This window comes from Urocitellus parryii, chromosome 6, assembly GCF_045843805.1.
Source record: "Urocitellus parryii isolate mUroPar1 chromosome 6, mUroPar1.hap1, whole genome shotgun sequence".
Classification (NCBI taxonomy): Eukaryota; Metazoa; Chordata; class Mammalia; order Rodentia; family Sciuridae; genus Urocitellus; species Urocitellus parryii.
In genome coordinates, this window is record NC_135536.1 from 102596918 (window position 1) to 102620718 (window position 23801).

The 23801-nt window shown below is 34.2% G+C and overlaps 1 protein-coding gene across 7 annotated transcripts in view; it reads left to right on the plus strand.

Annotated features, from left to right (window-relative positions):
- Tcf12 (transcription factor 12) overlaps positions 1 to 23801 on the plus strand; it is a 356155-nt gene that overhangs the window by 290345 nt on the left and 42009 nt on the right. For all 7 annotated transcript variants that reach the window (XM_026384772.2, XM_026384774.2, XM_026384775.2 and 4 more), the window contains 5 exons: positions 9802 to 9907; positions 10888 to 11027; positions 11309 to 11453; positions 11737 to 11801; positions 21143 to 21221. In XM_026384772.2, coding sequence (XP_026240557.2) covers positions 9802 to 9907; positions 10888 to 11027; positions 11309 to 11453; positions 11737 to 11801; positions 21143 to 21221 — 535 coding nt within the window. The remainder of the gene's footprint in view (positions 1 to 9801; positions 9908 to 10887; positions 11028 to 11308; positions 11454 to 11736; positions 11802 to 21142; positions 21222 to 23801) is intronic.

The window sequence follows — 23801 nt, forward strand, 5'->3', positions numbered from 1 at the left end:
ATTCGTAAAGAGATGATACGTTATTTTAGTCCTCTGAATCACAAGACCTTACACTTACCCACCTTTTGTTTTAAAAATTGTTATTCTCAAATAATTATTAGAATTATGAAAAATATTAGTCCCTAATTACTTCATTTTTCTTCACTAAGAAAATTATGTGATATATGTATTTTCAAAAGACTGTAAATACATCATCTTCGTATGTATTGGGAAATGTATGCCTATCTGCTTTATAATAAAAATTAGCACTTTTATTAATAATTTCTAAGTGAAATGTTCTTCTTTACTTGTGTTAGGAATTTTCTATAATATTCGTGGTAATTAAATTTAAACTCTTTAATACTTTTTATTGATTTGAGATGATAATACAGATTAATATTTTGAAAAGCTGGAAGTTTACATGGATTTTCATTTTTAACATCTCGTTACAAAAAGAATGAGAAATGAGTAATCCTAAATGGTTCTGGTCTTAAACAAAATGTCTTTTTCCAGTTTTTATTTTTAAGTTTTCAAGTTTCTTTTATATATTTGAATGTTTATGACCTTTTAACAAAACCAACAGACTTGCAGAAATGACATGTTGGCCAGAGAGGAAGAAGAGCCTTTTCATATTGTACTGTTGGAAGTGTAACAGACTGGAATCTATATATGCAGAAAAGAAAAGCCAAGTTGTTCCTTCTATTTTTCCCACTAATTGAAGAAATTTATATTCTGTCACATGTAAACTTTGTGTGATTATATTATGTATCATGTTGTGTAGGGTATTAATGTGTTTGTGATAAATAGGGAAATTAAAACCATTTTGACATTATACCTTTTTCAGTGTTTAAAAAATACCAAAGAAATAGTGGATTTCTGAGGGATTTTTATTGTTATAAGAACACAGCCTGCATTCATTTCTCTTATTGATATAAATTAATTATGTCCTTTATGCAGAAAGGTAAAAAGTTGTAGAGGTCAAAGATAGGAAAGTTGGCAGACGGAAAGGACTCTTTTGTCTTTTCTTTTCCTCAAAGACTCTGGAGTTCAGTCTGGCTCTGGTCTAAGCAGCCTCCATTTTTCTAGGCCTTGAACTAAAGAGGCTATAGACCATTCGAGGTATAAAAAGTTTATGCACAGTGGTCTTTAGTTGTGTCAGGATTATTTTAATCCTCATGAGAGCCATGACAAAAACCCAAATTATAAAATCTTAAGCAAGAAACACATTTTGAATATTGAGCTTTGGATGGAATCTGGAGAATAAGAGACAGAAACTAACAGACTGTAAGGGCTACTCCAGCCAGGAATTATGCTAAAGACTTGGTGTCACAGCCACTGTCATTAAGATGTTACTATCCTCAGTTTATAAATAAGGAAAATGAGGTTCAAAGAAGTCAAGTAATTTGCTTAACTTCCACCCAGTTAGTAAGTGCTAAGGTCAGAATTTGAACTCTGGACCATCTCCCAAGACCAGGTTTTCTTCTTATGTCATCCAAGGACAAGTAAATTAGTCTCTATGATAAAAAAATAAATAAATAAATGTGTCCTTACTACCACTTGTATTAAAATATTCTACAAATATGTAACTTGGAAAAACACTAGACAGTTTTATGAATATATTTTGCATATATTGTCAGACTAACATGAATTTATGAATTTTACAAATGCTAATTGGTGGGATTTATCAAGCAAATTTTTATTAGTTTTTGCTTAAGATGCAGAACTTAAAACTGTCCTATGTATGTTAAAAAAAAAACTCAGGAAATCAGTAGTTTTCCTCCTCTAATGGGATTCACAGTACTGAAAATTGGTGTAGCCATGGTTTTGACACCTGTCTGCCCATGTAATTTGTTTTTTCATCAGAATTAGAGTAACAAGGAAGTAACTAAAATTACATTACAAATTCCTCTAAGACATTTTTCAAATAAACATTTTCAGTTACTAAAAGCACAGAAGCCAATATGAGTCTATATTGAGCTACATTTTTGTTCTGCTGGGTAATTCGTTGCTAGTTAACACAAGAGAAGAAAGTATAGTTATTTCAAATTTCTAGACTGTCTGTGCACCTAGTATAGTTAAATATAATATTTTTATGATAGAGAAAACACAAAGTCATGTAGAGTTTCCTGAACATGGAATGCTAAAGACGTGAAATGACAGGGACTTTTGCATTGACCTATTTTGTTTTGTTTTCATTTATAAAACTTTCTGAGACTATAATATATGAGCCCAAGAAAGTTTTCTTTCCTTGATTCAAGCAGGTACAAATACCCATGAGTTAAATCTATAATTTTTGCCAGGAAATACGTTGTCACTCACTTTAGCTTTATTAGTGGTTTTTGTTGTTATCGTCTTTTTGCTGGAACTCAGCCCAAGGCCTTGTGCATGCTAGGCAAATAAGTGTTCTGCCACTGAGCTACATCCCAGCCCTTGTTAATGTTTTTGGAAGACAAACTTGTTTCTTTCCTCTTGTTCATAAATTTGTTGGGGGGAAAAAAGGAAATCAGGTGTTATTTTATTTTATTTCTTTTTAACAGTGCTAGGGGTTGAATCCAGGGCACCACATATGCTAGGCAAACACACTCTACCATAGAGCTATATCCCAGTTCCCCTAATTTTATTTTTTTTAAGTGAAGGTAGCTAAGCTAATCATACATTGATTATTCTTAGAAAACTAGTTTCAAATGCTATCCCTTAGAAATTCTAGTTTCTCTCTCAATGAGAAGAAAAAAAAACAAAGTTGTGATTATTAGGGAAATAATAGAATTCAGAGTCAAAAAAAACAGTGAAATTTGCTTAATGACACTAATTTAAGATTAATAAAAATATGCCTGGTTTACCTGAGGGAATTTTCCTCACAATTAAAGATCAGTAATAGTCAACTGTGCTTGTTAATACAGCAAAAACGGTAGTTGAATCTAAGATGCTTTGAACTGAGAACTGGAATTTTTATTTCTTATTGTTACCAGAGAGGAAAGTTTCTTTTTACCCCTTATCCTATCTGGAAATTTTGAGGAAAAGATAATATTGGACCTTTTATTTAGGAAACTGTTCAACATATAAACATTTATTTATCCCTTTTACCAGGCTAATTAGGTGAAAAGAATCTTGTGTGGAGACAGCTTGTGTGTCCCTGACTCAGTCTTTGTACATCAGACATTTGCTTTATGATGCCTTGTGGTTTTAGTTCTTAGGGTACTTTTATTGGAACTATCTAAATATTTCCTCCTTAGACTTGGAATTACCATAAAAACTCTAGTAGCCAACTGACTTTATGGCAATACTTGCTGTTTTTACATAATATTAAAATAAAGCATTAATATGCTATTGATAATATATTAAGTTAACATTTAATCAGATATTAATATGTTATCACTTAAGGTCTTAGATATTAGGGGATTCTTAAATTAGACTCCCATTTTACAAATGGATTTAAACTTTTATGTCATTTTCTTTGTTTGGTTTTGTGTTTTAATTTCTATTAAGGAAGGAACAAGGAAAGTAGAAAGACAAAAATTTAAGAAACTAAAATTTTTACTATTTAGGGTCAAGATTTTTTAATCTGAAGGTGTACATAAGATCATTATCCATATAAAACAGTGGATTCAAAGTGATCAAAAAATATGTAAGAAATTATTTTTAGGAAATGTCTTTAATTTCCTCTAATATTGACTTTAGCACTGTTATCTGAATGATTAGTTGCTAAAGCAGAATTTTTAGTTACTGTTTTAAGCAGCCCACCCCTCTCTGTTTGCTAAACATCTTTACTAAATTCAGATCCTAAAAAATTCAGACATAGAAGGAAAATTATTTTTGTGTATTACTATGTGCAGAACTTTCATAAGTTAATCAGCAGTAATTTAAACACTAAAAAGCAAATGCTTAAAATAATTAACCTAATTTTTCTTAGTTCTTGTACTGACTGAAATATATACATTTTTTAAATTATATATCCATAGGCTTAATTAAAGTTTTTTTTGTATTTATTTTTTAGTTATAAATGGACACCACGTCTTCATTTTACGTAATGTGGTGCTAAGGATCAAACCCAGTGCCCTACACATGCTAGGTGCATGCTCTACCTCTAAGTCACAGATCCAGCCCTTAATTACAGTTTTTTAATAGAAGTTTTGAATGAGGTTGAGATTTCCTTTTTTTTTTTTTATTGATCTAAACTTTTTTTCTTTTCGGTTTTAAGTACTCAGCTAGATCTTGTAATCTTTTTATTGTTCAGAACAAGGTGTCATGACATAAAGCAGTATTCCTGAATGTAATATCATATTTTCATCTTAAATTTATGATGATAAAGGGGAATTAACCAAATGATTTTGTTTTATTTATTATGTTGTTTTATTATTACATATACTTATTTTGGTAAGTTGATGTGAATTGTGCTGAATTTATTATTTGCATAGACCTTTCATGTATTGGAGGTCTCTATGTTAGCATGTTAGGTCCATGTTAATGATATTGAACATATTGAAATTTAAAACTATTATTCAAACCATCTTGACAAGAGATAATAAAAGTTCAAACAAAATGAAATCTTAGTAGTTCTTTGGTGCATATCCAAAAAAATGAACAAGCCCTTCCTTCTTTACTCCAAATTAGGTGACAGTATTCCCAGATGTTTGTGAATTTTTGGCTAATATTCATAGGCCTAAGAGCTTACAAGACTTCTGAATATTTCTTTCAAAATAATTTTTTTGGAAGGAATTGAAATTAGTAGCTATTTATTAAGATTCATCTCTGCAGTGGATAGGTAAATCATAATAGATATAAAAGAATCCCCCAAAAGAGTCTCAATAAGGGGCCTGGGGTTGTGGCTCAGGGATAGAGGGCTTGCCTAGCATGTGTGAGGCACTGGGTTTGATTCTCAGCACCACACATAAATAAACGAATAAAATATAGGTTCATCAACATCTAAAAAAAATAATATTTTTGAAGAAAAAAAAAAGAGTCTCAATAAGAAGAGCATATCTCCTTTTTTTCTCAATGGGGTTTGTCAGCTGCATTTCCAGAGCAGGATGGATTGGTCACACTTGGCTTTCTCTTCCACCCTCTGGAGGCATCTTGTCTCATTTTTTGCTTTTTGTTTATTTTTTTTCCAGAATAATTTTTTAAACAGCTGAGTAAGGGAGAGTGTTCTGTCTTATTCAGTATACAATTATAGTAATTATATGCTGCTTAATAAAATAAAAATTGACGTTTAGTTCCTGTGTTGTACTATCCACATTTCAGGTTGTTCAGTAGTCATGTGACTATTGGTTACTCTGTTGTACAACGCAAATGTGGAACATTTCCATTATCACAGAAACCTTTATTGGGCAGTGTCATCTGAAAGCATTCCTCTCATGTTCTGGGAAGGGCCCTTTATTAGGATATATAGTTATCCTCACATACTGAGGAAAATACCATCTCCTCATCATTTGGGTCATTTAAAAATACCAGGGACCACACAGGTTATGTGTCTTTATCTTTTTTAGGTAAGGTTTGTTTGCATCTTCTCTCAACAATTATCAGAAAGTCATTCTTTCCTGCCTCATAGGGACATTTCCAATATATAATTACAGAAAGGATGCATTGAAATCAAGAATACAGTGCACAACAGCTTTAGATCAAGAATGGCTTTGCCCTAAATTTGAGGTCATCCATATATCTAAAATAAGTGAATCATCCAAACAGGAAAAAAAGAAATGCCTTTGCCACTTTGACTCCAGTTGGTTGTATGAACTAAAACATTCCAAGGATAATTATGTAATCATTGTAAAGAGTAATTGTAAATATTCATTCCTAAAGTATGCTATTCCTTTTGGAAAGTTTACTTGGGGTTGGGTAGAATGAGGACATTCAAGATGTTGATATGGGTTTGTTCTTTTCAACCAAACTTAATAGTGATGAAAAGGAGCTATCTGCTAGGTTTTCAGTTATTTTCTTTGTTTAATATTTATTTTTTAGTTGTAATTGAATCACAATACCTTTATTTTATTTATTTATTTATTTATTTATTTTTATGTGGCACTTCGGACCAAACCCAGGGCCTCTCACTAGGTGAGCGTTCTACTGCTGAGCCACAACCTCAGTCCCTTCAGTTATATTCTTTTTTTTTTTTTTTTTTTTTTCGCAGGCACAATATCTATGTTTGTATTGTATGTGATGCTGAGGATCGAACCCAGGCCGCACGCATGCCAGGCGAGCGTGCTACCGCTTGAGCCACATCCCCAGCCCCAGTAATATTCTTTTAAATTAAAAATGTCTGTTCACCAGACACTCAAAACTTCTCTTAACACCATTCTTTGAGGAGAAAATATAAATGCTTAAGAAAAGCAGTCCCATTATAGCTGCCTTGAGCCTAGATTTCTGAAATGGAGACTACAATTCTAAAGAAAATTTCTATCTATGATGTTTTAATGGAACATCTTAAGGTACTAAATTGAACATTTCTCTCTTGTATTTAAAGTAGTTTTCAATCATCTTACAGCATACATATTCCTTTCTCAATTCTAAAATTGTTGTGGTACAAAATCATCCTTGACATTTGAATGTATGATTAGATCATTAACTGGCCCGGGTTGGGGGGGGTTCAGGGAGGGGGGGGCAGGGAGCCTGGCATCTTTGTGCAGGTGATCAGATGACATAAGCAGTCTGGTTTTAATTTGTGGCCAGTACTGATTGTAACTAGGAGAAACTTGCTCTTTTTGTGGAATTGGCTGACTATTTCCCTACATCTGGAGTTAATAAACTCTTTGAGACCACATCAGTTGCGCTTTGCCACAAGAACTCTTTGATCTGAAAAATCGAGACTGGCACAACTGCTGCCTCGAAACATTGCATCTGTGTTTTTGCAAGCTATGGTTAAGATACCAAAAGTGGAGTTAGAATTGTTGTTAAATGGGTGTCTTTGAGAACCATTTATTTCAAAGCATTTTTATTACGATAAAACTTTTGAATTTGTTAGAACCTAAGTGATAAAGTAGTTTAGGGTTTTATTTACCATTTTTATTCATAGTATCTTTTAAAACTCCTTTTTAAAAAAAATTGTATTTATGAAGCGTAACAGTAAAAACAAACTTTACCTCTAAATGAGGCCTGTTTTTTCCATACAGCTTCAGAATTTTCTTGTAAGGGTAAGCAAGTGTCTTTCTCTGCTGTGTGTGATTTATCTTGTTTTTTTGTTTGTTCGGTGGTTTGTTTGTTGTTTGTTTTGCTTTCCATGACTGCCATCAATCAATTATTATATGATCAGTATATTCTGTATTTAGCAGTTTGTAAATCAGTAAAATCAAATGTGTCCTTTACTTCCTTTTCTAATTGCAAACATTTTAAAAATTTAAAAATGTATGTGTGTCATGTATGGAACAGAGTGATTAAATGAGATTAAGGATGAAAAATGTAAATGGGCAAATTATGTTGAAATTTAAACTGAAAATTATGGGTTTTTTTTTTCAATAACACTTCAGAACTTTCTCACAGTTACCAAGTGTGAGGCTTACATGTTGTTTCTGTCCAAATGGAATTAGAGAATTTTGTATTTCATACTTTCAGATCAAGGGTGGTATGTATAGTAAATGCACATTTGTGATAAAAAGTACATCTTCTGATGCAGTCTTCTAAATTTGATTCTGATTTGTATTTCCTGGATAAATCTATAGATGTACTCTACCTTTTGTTGTTTGTGGTTTCAGCTTGGCTTGGGGGAATCTATATACAAAGGGACAAAAGACTTCTAGTTGTGGCTAAGATTGGAAGCTGAAACTTGATTAAGAGAAAATAATCCATAGTTCCTTTCCAGAAAACTTTACCTGCCTGTTGGCCTGTATGATACATTCCAAACACACTTATGTATACCCAATTCTTTAATCGTAACACAGTCTTTTATGAAATAGCTTTAGACTACAAAAATATGTATAATATATAATGAACAAACTTTTATCTGCCATATTCCCCTATCTAGGGTCCTTCTGGATAATTCTTAGGAATATATCTTATCCCAAACTTCTCAGGTACCACAGATGTGTGTTTTTACCTCTGGAATGTGAAAGGTAGGAAACAAAACTAAATGCCAATCCATTAAAAAGACACTCCTGTGCTAGTATTATCAGGACTACTAAGAAGAGTAAAAATGGGCTTTCTAACCTTTCATTTAGGAGAAGTTGTGTGTATATAAGTAGGGTCATATCGAGAAAAACTGTAAGAATTGAACAGGGGCAGTATGTAGCAGCATAACTGCTTCTGTTAGGATGACCGAAACATGATAATATTAGCTAATTCGTGATGACTGCACTGTGCTGAATATTTTATTATGTGTATTATTTTATCTAATCTTCCATTGGCCCCTGTATGTACAGTTACTGTAAGCACCATTTTTACATATGAGGAAATTGAGTCTCAGGAAGGTCAGGGTAACTTGCCAGAGGCCTTTACAACAGTTAGTGCCTCAAAGAAAGACCAGATTCTTGATAGTTTATGCATATGTAATAGTTTATGTAAATAAAAAATTTAGCTCCCATTTTAATATTTCTTAACTTTTTTATCATTATTATTATTATTACTATTTAGAAGTATAATGCTTGAGGTAACAATACACAATTTGTAGAAGCACATGAAGTCAAAATCCTTCTTAAGTCCTGAGGTGTAACCATTGTTAAATTTCTCATGTGTAATTCCAAAATTTTTCTTTATGTTAAATTTCTTGTTTTATTCCAGAGATTTCCTATGCTTATACAAATAAATATGTTTGATTTTATATATGCTCCCATAATTTTAATGTTACTTACTTTCAGTTAAATGAATACTTTGAATTTTTATTTTTCAGTGAAATTTAATTGAGTGTGCCCTTAACAAACTAAAACAAAATAAATTATTTCATAAGCTACTTACAATAGCTTACCTTTCCTTTCCCTTCTTCCTGACTTCTGGTTTACTTTACAGACCATACATGACTTTAAATATTGTTTTCCTTCTTGGTTTCAGTAGTTATGAGAATGGTGTGATTGTGTTTGATCATTAATATTTTTTGACTGCCCATTTAAGTTTTCCAGAGGAATACAAATGTTGGTCATTTACAAATTCAAAATGTTCATAGTTCCCTTTTCTGAAGCAATGGTATACCAAAGGAAATTAATGCTATTCTAGCAAATTAAATGAGGTTTTTATGAAAGCAATGCTGAAAGTGTACTTGAAATTAAAGAATTAAAACTCCTCAGCAAAAGTTGTTGTTTTTTTAAATATTTTTTAGTTGTTGATAGACCTTTATTTTATTTATTTCTATGTGGTGCTGAGAATTGAACCCAATGCCTCACATATGCCAGTCAAGTGCATTACTGCTGAGCCATAGCCCCAGCCTAGAAGTTGTTTTTAATTAATTGCTGACACTACCAAGTTAGAGAAGTTTCTGAACAACTGTGTTAGACCTTCCACAGTTGACTTTTAATAGTAACAAAGGATAAAAAATGAATCTAATTCATTTTGATTTTATATCATGCTGTATGTTCAAAGGACATCTGTTTGTTCCACCAGATTTTGAATCTTGAGCTATGTGAAATTTGTGTTTTGTTATCCAAGTCGACACTTATAACTTTTTTCATCCATCTGGTATAATTGTCACATCGATATGCATTACTTGGATATTCGGAAAGAAACATGTAGTTAATCAAGTTTGATGTTATTTATGTGGATTTAGTTCATGTTCTTTGTATTTGTAGTAGGCCTTTATAAGGATTAGATGGCCTTTTTAGATGCTTGATGGAAAGTAGAACTCATCTTTTATAAGTAATACAATAGTCATTTCTATTTTAATTAAATTTCTTGTTTAATTTTAAGGTGTATGCACCATCCCCAAATTCAGATGATTTCAACCGTGAATCTCCTAGTTATCCGTCTCCTAAGCCACCAACCAGTATGTTTGCTAGCACTTTCTTTATGCAAGGTAAGTACTACCAAGTAGTTGTCACATACAACTGCAGTCATCTGTATATTAGCTCATATTTTAAAGTTTGGGGAAAGACAATATCTTCATAGGAATTCAGACATTATTTATCTAGGTATTTTTTGGCTGAGATAAATTAAAATTTAGGTTTTTTTTTTTTTGGTTGTTATTGTGTAGTGCTGATTATCATTAATTGCAATTCAGTTGGATTATTCAGCAAATCAAAGTGCTCTGACTTGGCTTTAGAATTTAAAAGTATGAAAGCTATTAACAACTCTGGTTTGTCGTTTAAAATTACAGGTTCATATCATGCCTAGAACAAACAATATAAATAAAGAGTGAATATCAGAACAGAGTTAAGACTTGTTAAGAAAGAAAATGTGTTGCATTTCCTTTAATGCATGTCTAGCAAATCATTTTTATTTGGTCTCCTGTGGTTTGTGATTATGGGAAGCATATATATAGGAGCAATAAATTATTACATAAGTGGTTCCCTGACTATACTGTGAGTGAAGTCATTACTGACACGTTTAATTTGAAGGCTGACTGTAATATGGTCATTATCAATTACTTGGGTCTACTCTTAGAGAAACTTCATTGCAGTTTAAAAATGTTAGATACAATGTACATTGCATGTTATGAATTAAGAACATTTTTTTGTATTTTTATGAGTAAGAGTATGCCATTTAACCAAAAATTAAATCCAGCCTTTCCACCAGTTCGGAATATTTGTCTTGTTTGATGTGGATTTACATCTTCTGAGGATTTATCTAATGACCTATTGTAGTTTAGATAACTTTTTTCCTTCACTATTAAACTTATTACATCTTTCTGTTGATTCATTGGTACTGGTGATTGAACCCAGGGGTGCTGAGCCACATCTTTAGCACTGTTTTTTTGTTTTTTGTTTTTATAAGCATCATCAAAATAAAAAAAAAAAATTAGCTAAGGAAATTTTAATACTTTTCTTTTTATCTTAGATGGGACCCACAATTCTTCTGACCTTTGGAGTTCATCAAATGGGATGAGCCAGCCTGGTTTTGGTGGAATTCTGGGGACCTCCACTTCCCACATGTCTCAGTCCAGTAGTTATGGCAGCCTTCATTCACATGACCGCTTGGTGAGCTATCACACATGACAAGGTTGCAGCAACATCTTGTCCTCATTATGTTTCTTTTGGATTCCAAGTATACAATTTGATTCTGCCAAAACTTCTAAAGTTTGGAATGTTTCTGGACTTATACTATTTACCATGACTTTTCAAAAAGTAAATGACCATAAGAACCCTCTTGAACTAACTTATAATGCTCTTTTTGATTGGTTGTAGTAGTTGTTCAGTGTATATGCGTATTATTCAGAAAATAAATTTGACCGATCGTGTCTCTTTGCCCCTTTTTCTAGAGTTATCCTCCACACTCAGTTTCACCAACAGACATAAACACAAGTCTTCCACCAATGTCCAGCTTCCATCGTGGCAGCACCAGCAGTTCACCTTATGTTGCTGCCTCACACACCCCTCCCATCAATGGATCAGACAACATTCTAGGTGAGCTTTTGGGATTGGCAAAAATTCCTAAAAATCTTACACATGGGTTTTCAGTGAGCCCCATATTATCATGTATTTTTAGTATTTAATTTAAAAGTGAAGAATCTTTTCCTTTTTGTTAATGTGGAAACTAGTAAGGAATGAATTCATTTTTACTTTAGCTTATTAAGCACATGCAGAGTATTGCTTCCTTGATGGTGGTAAATGTGTGACAACAATAATGCTGAAACAGCATACTTTCCTACTAAAATTCTTAATTTGTTTCTCTTCTCAAAATATCCAGGAACTAGAGGGAATGCTGCTGGAAGCTCACAGACAGGTGACGCACTCGGAAAGGCTTTGGCATCTGTGAGTATTGGTTTTACATATTATACTGAATGAATTCTGTATTGCATATTTTACTGAATGAATTCTGTATTGCTAAATGCAGTGATTAGATTTTATGGACAATGAGTATTAAGCGTAGTTGTAGCCATCAGCATCATTACTTATTTAGAGCTATTTTGTTTTTATTGATTCATTTCACAAAAAGTACTTCATAAGAATTTTTCCAAGATGGAAAATATTTTTTATATTTTTGGTGTGGGAGGAGCACTAGGGATTGAACCCAGAAACCCTTAACCACTAAGCCACATTATTTTTTGAGACAGGTTACTTTCACTAAATTGCTAAGGGTCTCACTAAGTTGCTGAGATTGACTTTGAACCTATGATCCTCCTGCCTCAGCTTCCCAAACTACAGGTGTGTGCCACTTCACCTGCCTGTCTATATTTTTTAAAACGAAAATAAAAATCAGCCATAGCTGAGTGATTCAAAAGTTAGGAAATAAGAGCCTTTTTAAAAAAGCCAGATTTATTGAAGAACTCATGCTAAACGAAGTAAAAATAATAAAACTGATTCAAAGGGATTTTATAGTTTTTTTGCCCATCCCACCCCATTTCACCTCTAGTACTAGTCATGCTAAGCAAGCACTCTATCACAGGGCTAACTCCCAGCCCTGTAATATTTTCTTGATCAAATACATTTATCAGTTTAGTAAAAAAGCAATAGTTACATTTTAATATCTGACTCTGAAATCGTTAAAATTAAAATTTCTTCTCTTGGAATGATAAAATGAGAAGTGAGAGCATTTATCAGTAATCCATAAAGGTTCTAGAACTAATTATTCAAAAGAGGTATTCTGCTTTATACTTTGTTAAATTTCTCCTTAGGCATTTTTTTCTCTTCTTTTTTTTCTTTTGAGCAGTATCTTTCTATAACCCACACAGTTGTCTTATATTTTCTATGCAGTGCAATTAACTCTTCAAACATATTTGTTGCTGTTCATGGGGAAGGTAGAGTACTTTAATTTATGAGTAGTAGGAAGCAACTGTTGAACATTTAAAGAGGTAAAACTCTTTGGGTTGTTCCTGTAAATTAGCCTTTCTCTATAGCTAAGTTCAAGCTTTTTGAGAAATTAAACAAGGTAAATTTATCTGCTAGATAGTGGAACCCCACTCAAAATGGCTGCAGTAAATATTTCCTGAATTCAATCTTGGATCATTTGTAATAATAGCATGATAATAACAAAACCCACAAAAACTTATCAGCTATAATTTGATTGTTCTTTAGGTGCCTGGCACTATACTAAGCATTTACATGCTTTGTTTTATTTAATCCTCAAGAAAACCCTGCAAGGTTGGCATTATTATCCCTATGTTACAGCTAAGAAACTAAGGTTTAAAAGGTTAAGTAACTTGAGCCCAGAAAGATTAAGTAGCTTGCTCTAGGGATCACAAAGCTAGTAAGGGTAGACTCATATACATTAGAACCCTGATCTGACTAGGTTTCCTAACTACTGCTGTGTATGTCCAGGAGCAATAGTGCTACAGTGACTGAGTCTTAGGGAGGTAAGAGTGAATATTATAGAGAATTGTCCCAATTTTTTCTGAATTTATTCCCACCAGAAAAATGTATATTATTCTATAGTATTAAAGATAAGGGTTTCCCAGGTGTTTGATTGGCTTGTTATATTCCAGTAAGATAGTTCACAAGTAAGAAGACAAATAACAGGGTTGGGGATTTAGCTCAGCTCAGTAGCAGAGTGCTTGCCTAGCATATGCAAGGCCCTGGGTTTGTTCTTGGATCATACTCTGTGGGGATAAAAAGAGGACAAATAAATTTTGAACTTTTAATATTAAGCAAACTTTAAAAATACAATGTACATTTTGACACCCCCCACACCCACAGGGTTTTTGTTTGTTTGGTTTGGGGGTTTTTTTCTTTATTTTTATTTGTTTTAATTAGTTGTACTGGTTTTGGTTATTGAAACAAAAAGTCTATGAAGAAACCTTGCCATAAAATCAGGCAAGAATTTTTGATGTTCTTAATGGCCCTTCAGTCTCATTTTTAGTTACCCTTCAAGCCCTTGAACATCTTCTTAAAGTATGAACAACATAGTAGCCAAACCAGGGTGGCATTTGAGAAAGAAAATCCAAAGTCTCTGTGTGGAAGCTGGGGGGGGGGGATGTTTAATCTAGTTAGTGGGTGGGCTTTGGTTGTCATGGAAACTGAGCTCTGTCATCCTGTGTTGTTACTAGGCAGGAGCAGTCAGGTCATTCCATAAATCATTTCTGTCATAGCTGACGGTGATGCATTCCATCTGCTCCATCACTACATGCCATAGTCTACACACTTCATATCCCTTCCTTCAGTCCATCTGCTACCTCCTTCCTTCCCCACGTCCAGACCCCTCCCAAATACATTCTTTCTGTAACTTCCTCCACAGACTCACATTCACTTTAATACATGTTTAGTACTCAAAATGTACTGAAAAACAAAAACATTACATTGTCTGGGGATAGAAAGGATTAGAACAGATGAGAAGAGGAACTTAATGAGGATTACATTTGAGAATCTAATATGCACATCAGAATTTTATGTTAAATATCACAGATCTTTGGAAATGGTGACCATGACTATTTTGAAACTTTTCAAGTTCTTTAGAATGTAACATTTTTAGCATGGCACCTAGTTTTAGGGGAAATAACACCGAGCAGTTGCCACTGGAAGTTAATTCTAGTTCTCCAATTGTCTGATGTATGTCTTAGAAGGTCTTTCATGTGTGAAACATCAGAGGGTACAACCTTTGTTCTTCAGTTTAGGTATTAAAGAGCTTGCAGAATACTGTGTGATTAAACATGTAAGGCTAGATAATGCATTTGCAAAGGTTCCTTTATTTTAGGTTTAAGCCTGGATAATTGTGGTCTTAATCTTAGGATGGCAAAAAAGAGAATTGTACATGAAAGTATTTACACAAAGTTCCCAAAGCCCTGTGGATTATGCATTAGTTTAGATAATAAACTAGGGTAGATAGAAGGGAAGGAAAATCTGTGTATTCGTGCCATTTCTAATGTGTTTCCCTGAACATTTGCCAGACAATAACCCTTTAAGATTGTGCCCATGGAGAGTTATATAGAGCAAGAAACATCTGGTTTATTTCAGTGCCTAATACCATATCAAAACACTTGGTCTTTAATTTAGAGGAGATCAAACAAGAGGACTGTTTAACTTTGTTGATTATATCAGACTTCTTTGTGATAATTTATGTTTTGATTTCTACCTCAGAGCAAGAGAGGGGGAAAGTGTGTGGTGTGTGTGTGTGTGTGTGTGTGTGTGTGTGTGTGTGTATGTGTGTTTTAATCTGGATAGTTAAATGGTCAGTAGTCTCTAACAAAAGAAAAGAAAATTCCTGGAAGTTGACGTTTAAAAGTAATTCATGAAATAAGTTTCTTTGTTCCTTAGACTCAATAACATTAGCATAATAAAGATTAACTGAAATGTGCACTGTAGTGTTTAAAAAATTGGGCTCACAATTTCAGGGTTGGGCCTGGGCGCTCTCCATTGTTTCTTTTTGTCTGAGGCCCTTTTCATTAGCTCCTGGCTTATTGGCACCCTGCTGATTGGAATGGACCATGACTGATAGGAGGAGGAGCCTCATTTGTTGCAGTAAAATGAGGCATATTACCGTTTAAGCCTGGCAGAAGGTATTGAGAGTTATTCATCATTGGTCACTTAACAGTATGAGGACCATGGACTGCATGCAGAATGAGTTCTTACTTTTGTGTTTATGCTGGAGACTCTAAATCACTCCCTCTCTCATTTTGATGTTACTGACTTTTTCTTCTTTTTTCTCTTCAATCACCAATGTTAAAGAGTCCTGTAAGGCCAGAAAATACGAAACAAAATATATTCTTAATTTAGGATGCACTTTGCCAAATAAAGCCTAGTGTTTAGAATTTCTGAAAGTAGCACAACAATTTTTATAGAATAAGTGTAATTTGTTTGTATTTGGTAATACAGTAAACCTGCACAGATAGTTTAGTGAGAAGATATGTGATCCAAATGTTGTGTTATACCTTTTTAAGGTTTTATTGCTCCTCTTCTCCCCGCATATTCTTTTGAAAGTAAAAAAGATAGGAAAAAATCCTCCAACTTGCCAGCCTTTTTCCTATCTATAAGTTCAGGAAAAATCAACAATAGTTCTCTCTTATCACTTTAATTGGTGAAGTAGAACAAGCAAATGTGACAGGTGAAGGGAAAATGGCTTTTATTATATAAATGGAGAAGCTGCTGTGGGGAAGAAATACCAGAAGGGATATGTTTTCATACTGGGTACATTTTTGTTAGCACTTCTCCTGTTTATACAGTGAATTTTTTAAAGCTCCTATTTATACAGTGATTTTTAAACCTCTTTTACATATAAGATCAGCACATTTTGCTAAATCACTTTAAGGTAATGATCTTACATGACTTTATGCTACAATCTCTGCCTTCTCTGACATAATAGGAGATGCAGCTAATTCCTGACATGTAAGGGCAGAGTTCTCAGGGAAAATAAGTGTTGATAGTCCATTTATACCCTGAGCAGCCCCTACCTATCTAATAATGTGATATGAACAGTCTATTATTTTAGCACTAGTTTCTAGACGTAGGGGAACCCTCACCACCACCTCACCATTAAAACTGTTACCATAAAACTGATTTGAGAGTTAGGGATGTAGTTCAGTGGTGGAATACTTGCCTACTGGGTTCAAGACCCCACCACAAAAAAACAAAACCTTATTCAAAATAAAGTCATCTATATAACAAAGTTCTTTTTCTTCATTTGGTATTTCTGTCACTGCTCCCCATTACATAAATACTAAGACAAATGCTAGCATTTAAGGAGTCCTGCTTTTTATCAGTAAGTGTTATACCAAATTTCATGTGCAATTTTATCATTCAAATTTTTTAAAAAACATTAAGAGCCTACTTACACAAGACACTGGCAGGCAGTGATTGATTCAGTGTTGAACTTTACAAGATCTCTGCCTCTGAGATAATAAAGGAGGTAAAAATGACATGGAAATGGGGAAGTGACATATGAGCTAAGCTTTGAGGTAGTGCGGAATTCCACCAAGGAGAAGTTAAGAAATAGACTTTCTGAAAGTAGAACAAGCTATGTTCAGAAAATGAAAAACAATATTTTGTTTGGATAATAGAGTATGTAAGTTTATAAGTAGATTACAGAGTAGAAAGATATTTTTGTTACCAGATTATGACATCAAATGTTATTTTGTAAGCAACAGGAAACATGGGATTTGGTAGTTCAAAACAGTGTTCCAGGGCTGAAGCTGTAGCTCAGCGGTAGTACACTTGCCTGGCATGTGTGAGGCACTGGATTCAATTCTCAGCACCACATATAAATACATAAATAAATAAATGCCTATCAACAACTTAAAAAAAATTTTTTAAAAAACTATGTTCAAGGAAAATAGCTCAATTAAATATGGGATAAAAAGAGGAGTTACTAGAAAAATAAAGACATCCCACTTGAGGGCTAAAAACCAACAAGTCAGGCTAGTTTACATGGAACTAAAACTTTTCTCCCTCTTCATCTACCCACATCAGTGTTATCAGCTCTTCCCTCCCTTGCCAATATTACACTCAGGATGTTTCATAAACCATTATTGCTAATTAAAGGTATAATTATGTGAATTGTTTGTTTGTTTTACTGGGGATTGAACCCAGGGGTACTTAACCACTGAGCCACATCTCCAGCCGTTTTTATATTTTATTTAAAGACAGGGTCTTGCAAGGTTGCTGAGGCTGGCTTTGAACTCATGATCTTCCTGCCTCAGCCTCCTGAGCCACTGGGATTGTAGGCATGCTCCGACATACCCAGCTAATTATGTGAATCTTAAGACATATTTTTGTTGGCATGTGTGACCTTACCTAATTTACTTACGTGGTTGAAATAAATTAGTTTATATATGTGGAGCCACTAGAAACCAAAATGTGGCTGGTAGCTAATTTTCATGTATGTCCTGTAAATTTTTGCAAAGTAACAATTTTAAATAACAGCTTTTTTTCTGGTGATGCTGGGAATGGAACCACTGAGTTATGGAACCACTCAGCCCTAACAACGTTAAGACCAACAATATTGATCTTATACTAATTCCCTAAAGCCTCCAAAAGCTTCTTGAATTCTTTTTCATAGTTTTGCTTTTCCAAAATGGCTTTTTAACTTGAGTATACAACGTCCTGATCTGGCTATATGAGAGACTCGTTTAAAGACATTTATTTTATTTTATTTTTTTATTCTAATTTGTTATATATGACAGCATACTACATTATAATTCATATTACACATATAGAGCACATTTTTTAATATCTCTGGTGGTATACAAAGTGTATTCACACCATTCTTGTCTTCATACATGTACTTAGGGAAATGATGTCCATCTCATTCCACCATCTTTTTTACACCCCTTGCCCTCGCCCTTCCCCTCTATGAGACTCTCCCTGCCCTTGCCTACTCCTTAAGACTAAGCCTCACCCTTAGAAAACTTGGAATGGAACCACCATTTGACCCAGTTTGTCTCATCTTCCCATGCTCCCTCTCCCAACCCCACTATGAATCAGCCTCCTTATATCAGAGAAAACATTTGGCATTTGGTTTTTAGGGATTGGCTAACTTCACTTAGCATTTTCTTCTCTAACTCTGTCCATTTACCTGCAAATGCCATGATTTTATTCTCTTTTGTTACTGAGTAATATTCCATTGTGTATATATGCCACATTTTTCTTATCCATTCATCTACTGACAGGCATCTAGGTTGGTTCCACAGTTTAGCTGTTGTGAATTGTGCTGCAATAAACATTGATGTGCCTGTATCCCTGTTTAAAGTGTTAAGTGCTGAGGTGCAAAAATGTTTTATTATGCATTTTATAAGAATAATATTGTCCAGCATCACAAAGTGGATACTAAGAACTTTATGAGAAGAAGCTGAAAGCCTGGGTTTCCTGGGGTCCTAACATAGATAGAGATAAAGGACACCTATAGGCTTTGTAGTTCCCAGGTCTTGTTGTGAAGCTTAGTCTTTTTTTTTTAATTAATTTCTTTATTTTAATTAGGTATATATGACAACAGAATGCATTTCAATTCATTGTACACAATTGCAGCACAAGTTTACATTTCTATGGTTGTACATGATGTAGTGTCACACCATATGTGCAGTCATACATGTACCTAGGGCAATGATGTCTATCGCATTTCACCGTCTTTCTTGCCTCCACATTCCCTCCCTCCCCCACCCTCTCCTTTGCACAAAGTTTCTCCATTTTTTTCCCATGCCTCCCCCATCCTCGTTATGGATCAGCATCCACTTATCAGAGAGAACATTCTGGCCTTTGGTTTTTTGGGATTGGCTTACTTCACTTAGCATGATATTCTCCAGCTTTATCTATTTACTTGCAAATGTCATGATTTTATTCTTTTTTAATGCTGAGTAATATTCCATTGTGTATATATACCACATTTTCTTTATCCATTCAACTATTGAAGGACATGTAGGTTGCTTTCACAGTTTAGCTATTGTGAATTGAGCTGCTATGAACATTGATGTAGTTCTGTGACTATAGTATGCTGATTTTAAGTCCTTTGGGTATAGACCGAGGAGTGGTATAGCTGGGTCAAATGGTGGTTCCATTCCAAGTTTTCAAAGTGTGAGGCTTAGTCTTAAGGAGTAGGCAAGGGCAAGGAGAGTCTCTCCAGTGGTCCCCATTTTCACTTTTACCGATGGGAATCTAAAAACTGGAATTAGGGGAGTTCTATCCCAGCACTTATCCTTCTAGGCCTCAAGTTTTATTGTAACAATGATGGAGCTGGAGAAATTCTCAATAGCTCCTTCCAGCTTACACCACCCTACAATTTTGAGTTAGTGTTTTAAAAATAGTCCCATAACTTTTATTTGGCATTGACTTTTGATTCTCAGAACATTCACTTTTTGCAACTTCCTGGCTTTAGTCAAAAACACCTTTTACTCCTTGACTTTTTCCCATCACAAAACTAAGTAAATACATTACAAATCATCTACACCATATTCCTCTAAATAATGAGGAGAAATAAGGAAAGGTGCTTACATTTCCCTGGACTTAGAAAGCTATGGAAAAACCTACACTGGTGCTGGGGAATGAAGTAGACAAAAATTATATTATTATGTTGTATGCATGTACAACTATGTAGCAATGAATCCCATTATTATGTCTGATTATAATGTATCAATAAGATTTTTTTAAATAATGATAAGAGGAATATTTCCTAGGAGGGACCTCTTAGGGGCCCTTGAATGAATTAAAGGGACTTTTTTAGGACTACAGGGGATTGAACCCATGGGTACTCTAACACTGAGCTATATCCCCAGCCCTTTTTATTTTAGTGCTGTTATTTGGAGACAGTATCTCACTAAATTGCTGGGCTGAAACTTGGAATCTTCTTGCCTCAGTCTCTCTAGTCTCCAGATACAGGTGTACACCATGACCCACCTGGCTAAAGTGATTCTTAATATATTTACTCATTAATTAGGTGAACTTGAACGACTCTCCTACACTATTTTTGGCAATATGAAAAGTATATAAAGTATAGCAACAACATTTTTAGCCAGAATACCAAAATTTATGCATTCAGGTATATTATTCTCTTCTCTTCAAGTAGATCTGTAGGGAAGTCAAGTTCAAAAATCATTTGGGGAACACATTTTTGACCCAGTGGGTATTTTTTTTTTTAACTTTCTCCAAGGGTGGCATAGTATACTTTGGAAGTAAGTTTAATTTTTTTTAACATTTGGAGCTAAAATTGGCAAAAATATGGTTGATCAAATTAGTACCTTTTAAAGGAGAGGTAAGGAGTAACTAAGAAATATTTTTCTTTGTTTTTTTTTTTAAACTTTTTAAAAACCATTTCTTTCTTTTCTTTTCCTTTCATTTTCTCTCTAACGTGTCTGTGTGTTGCTGAGGATTGAACCCAGCACCTTGCACATACTAGGCAGGCAAGCACTTAAAGATCATCTCAAAAAATGAGTTAATTCATTTAGATAGCGTATTCTAACAGTTAGAAATTTTTAACTGTTTCCAACTAGAATAATAAAGAAGCATATCTATTCTATTCTTATCATATTAGAATATATATGTTTTTTTAATCTAAGTTTTAAAATGGAGGCTACTGTGCTCTTCATGTAACAAAAAAGTCTTAAGAGTGATGGAAAACCTTTTCACTATAAGTATTAGGGGGTAACACCTTATATTGGAAAAATAAATTTATGTAAATAGATTTATATATTTGCTATTGTGAAATATTGATGTATGTGTATCTCTTGTTTTCTGCTTAGATTTATTCTCCTGATCATACCAGCAGTAGTTTTCCATCAAACCCATCAACACCGGTTGGATCACCTTCACCTCTTACAGGTAGGCTTTTCTTTTATCTACTTCATAACATGGTATAGGTTTACTTGGAAATATTTCACAGGCACTTTTTAGTAACATTTATTTAAAAAATCACCTAAATTTTGGCCAGGCGCAGTGGCACATGCCTGTAATCCCAGCAGCTCTAGAGGCTAAGGCAAGAGGATTGCAGGTTCAAAGCCAGTCTCAGCAGAAGCAAGGGACTAAGCAACTCAGTGAGACCCTGTCTCTAAATAAAATACAAAATAGAGCTGGGGATTTGGCTCAGTGGTCGAGCGAGTGCCCCTGAGTTCAATCCCTGATCTGCCCCCTCACCTCCAAAATCATCTAAATTTTGACTATAAGAAAGCATCTATGGGGGCTGGAGTTGTAGCCCAGTGGTAGACCACTTGCCTAGCATGTGCAAGGCCCTGGGTTCAATCCTCAGGACCACATAAAAATAAATAGATAAAATAAAGGTGTTTTTAAAAAAACTATTTAAAAAAGAAAAGAAAACATCTAAACATGGGCTTACTCAGTGGTAGAGTATTTGCCTATCATGTGCAAAGTCCTGGATTTGATCCCTAGTATGATAGGGAAAGGGGGACATCTAATAGAAGTTTCCTCTGGAGTTCACTTTGAAGAATATTGAAATATTTGTTAGTTTTGAATTATTTATGAATATCTTCTGAGATTCTTAATATGATTTGTTGATAATTTCTAATAATTGTTGTGGTACTAGAATAAAAATTAAGGTGGGAAATTGGGATGAAGGTAAGAACTACACCAAAATTTTTATGAGATAGCGTAGACAATTTTAAAAATAACCTATGTAGAAGTACAAAGGCTAAGAAGGTAGCCTAATGATCAAATGTGTGCTTAAGGTTCATGAGGCCCTGGGTTCTATCCCTAGTATCACCAAAAACAATTAGATAAAAGCACATTGTGACCTCTTTTTTCATTGTTCTCCACATTTACCATGTACCATGTGTAAGACTCATTCATAGATGAATAACCTTATGTAGGTATTTTGTCTTTATTTTTGGGTTCACTAAGTTATTATTTCACATGTATACATATATACATATATACACACATATAAAAATGAATTCCTGGGGATGATTCCGTTTTTCTATTAAAGAGAAGAACTCAGTGAATGTGGCTCAATATTGTTAGTGGTTCAAATTTGCTTTATTTCCTCCTGACTTTTTCACATTAATTTTGACAAGTTCTAGATATTACCCTGTGGTATCAGTTTATTGAGACACAGTTGTAAATGGGAATTTTTTTTTTTACTTACTAGGAATAAATAAATAAAAGTACATGAAAATGTTAAATATCTGTTAAGCTGTAATGTAAAAACCTGGCCTGGGGCTAGGGATGTGGTTCAAGCGGTAGCATGCTGGCTGGGCGCTAGGTTCGATCCTCAACACCACATAAAAATAAAATAAAGATATTGTGTCCACCTAAAACTAAATAAATAAATATTTTTAAAAAACTGGCCTCTATTTTTCTAAAGACTGTTTGCCAAAAATCTTTGCTAAAGAAAATATATTTTAGTTTGCTTTGAAGAAAAGACATCATTAGGCAACTGGATAAGATTGCCATATTCCTCCAACAACAGCTGACCTCAGAAATGACTGTTTAGGAAAACAGAATCTAGCCATTAGTTAAGTCCAAGTGGTTTTGTTTTTTCTATGTTGCTGTTAAGCCTTTTTACATTGTGCAGTGTTTCTGGAAATCCGGACCTTTGCTATCACCTGTGCTTTGTGTATTTGCCTTGTGGTTCTGCTTAGAAGCATTCCAGTGTGGAGATGATGAACTGCTGGCAGCTGCTCCCAGCTATTAGCAGGTTCTGCTACTTTCTCAGACACTATGGCTTCAGCTGTCTAGTAAAAGTTGAACAGCTGTTCCCTACATAGACAAGACTATGAAAGACCCGTTGACTTGAAGTTGTTGTTTAACAGAGCTGAAATTACAGGAAGAATGATGTAACTTTAGCCCTGCTCACCCTCTTGGCACACTTTTGCTAAAATTATCAGTGTCATGTTTACCATAACCTATTTCACTTTCCCATCTGAGACATCTGTGTCTGCCCTCACTGTACATTCCCACTGCCTCTCCTTTACCTAATAAGACAGTTACCAAAGTATCTTTTAGTTTTAATTAGCACTGGAGAGAAAGGCCATAGTGGAGCTCAGCAGCTGTGAAGGGACATCAGTGAAATGGAGAATCAGAAGCTTCAACTCTTTCTTTGTTTTTGTTTGTTTGTTTTTGTACCAGGGATTGAACCCAGGGGCACTTAACCACTGAGGCACATCCCTAACCTTTTTATTTTTTATTTTGAAACAGGGTCTTAGTAAGTTGCATAGGACCTCCCTAAGTTGCTGAGGCTGACTTCAGCCTCTTGAGTTGCTGGGATTGCAGGCATATGCCACCACACCCAGCAACTTCAACATTTTTCCAAAGGGGGAAAAAATAGGTCTCAAGTAAAAATCACATTTCTCATCCATCTTTATTTGATGTTTATTGGATGATATTCTTTTTTTCCCCTATATTTCAGTTGAGTAATGAAAATGTAGACTGTTGAATTACAATCAAAGG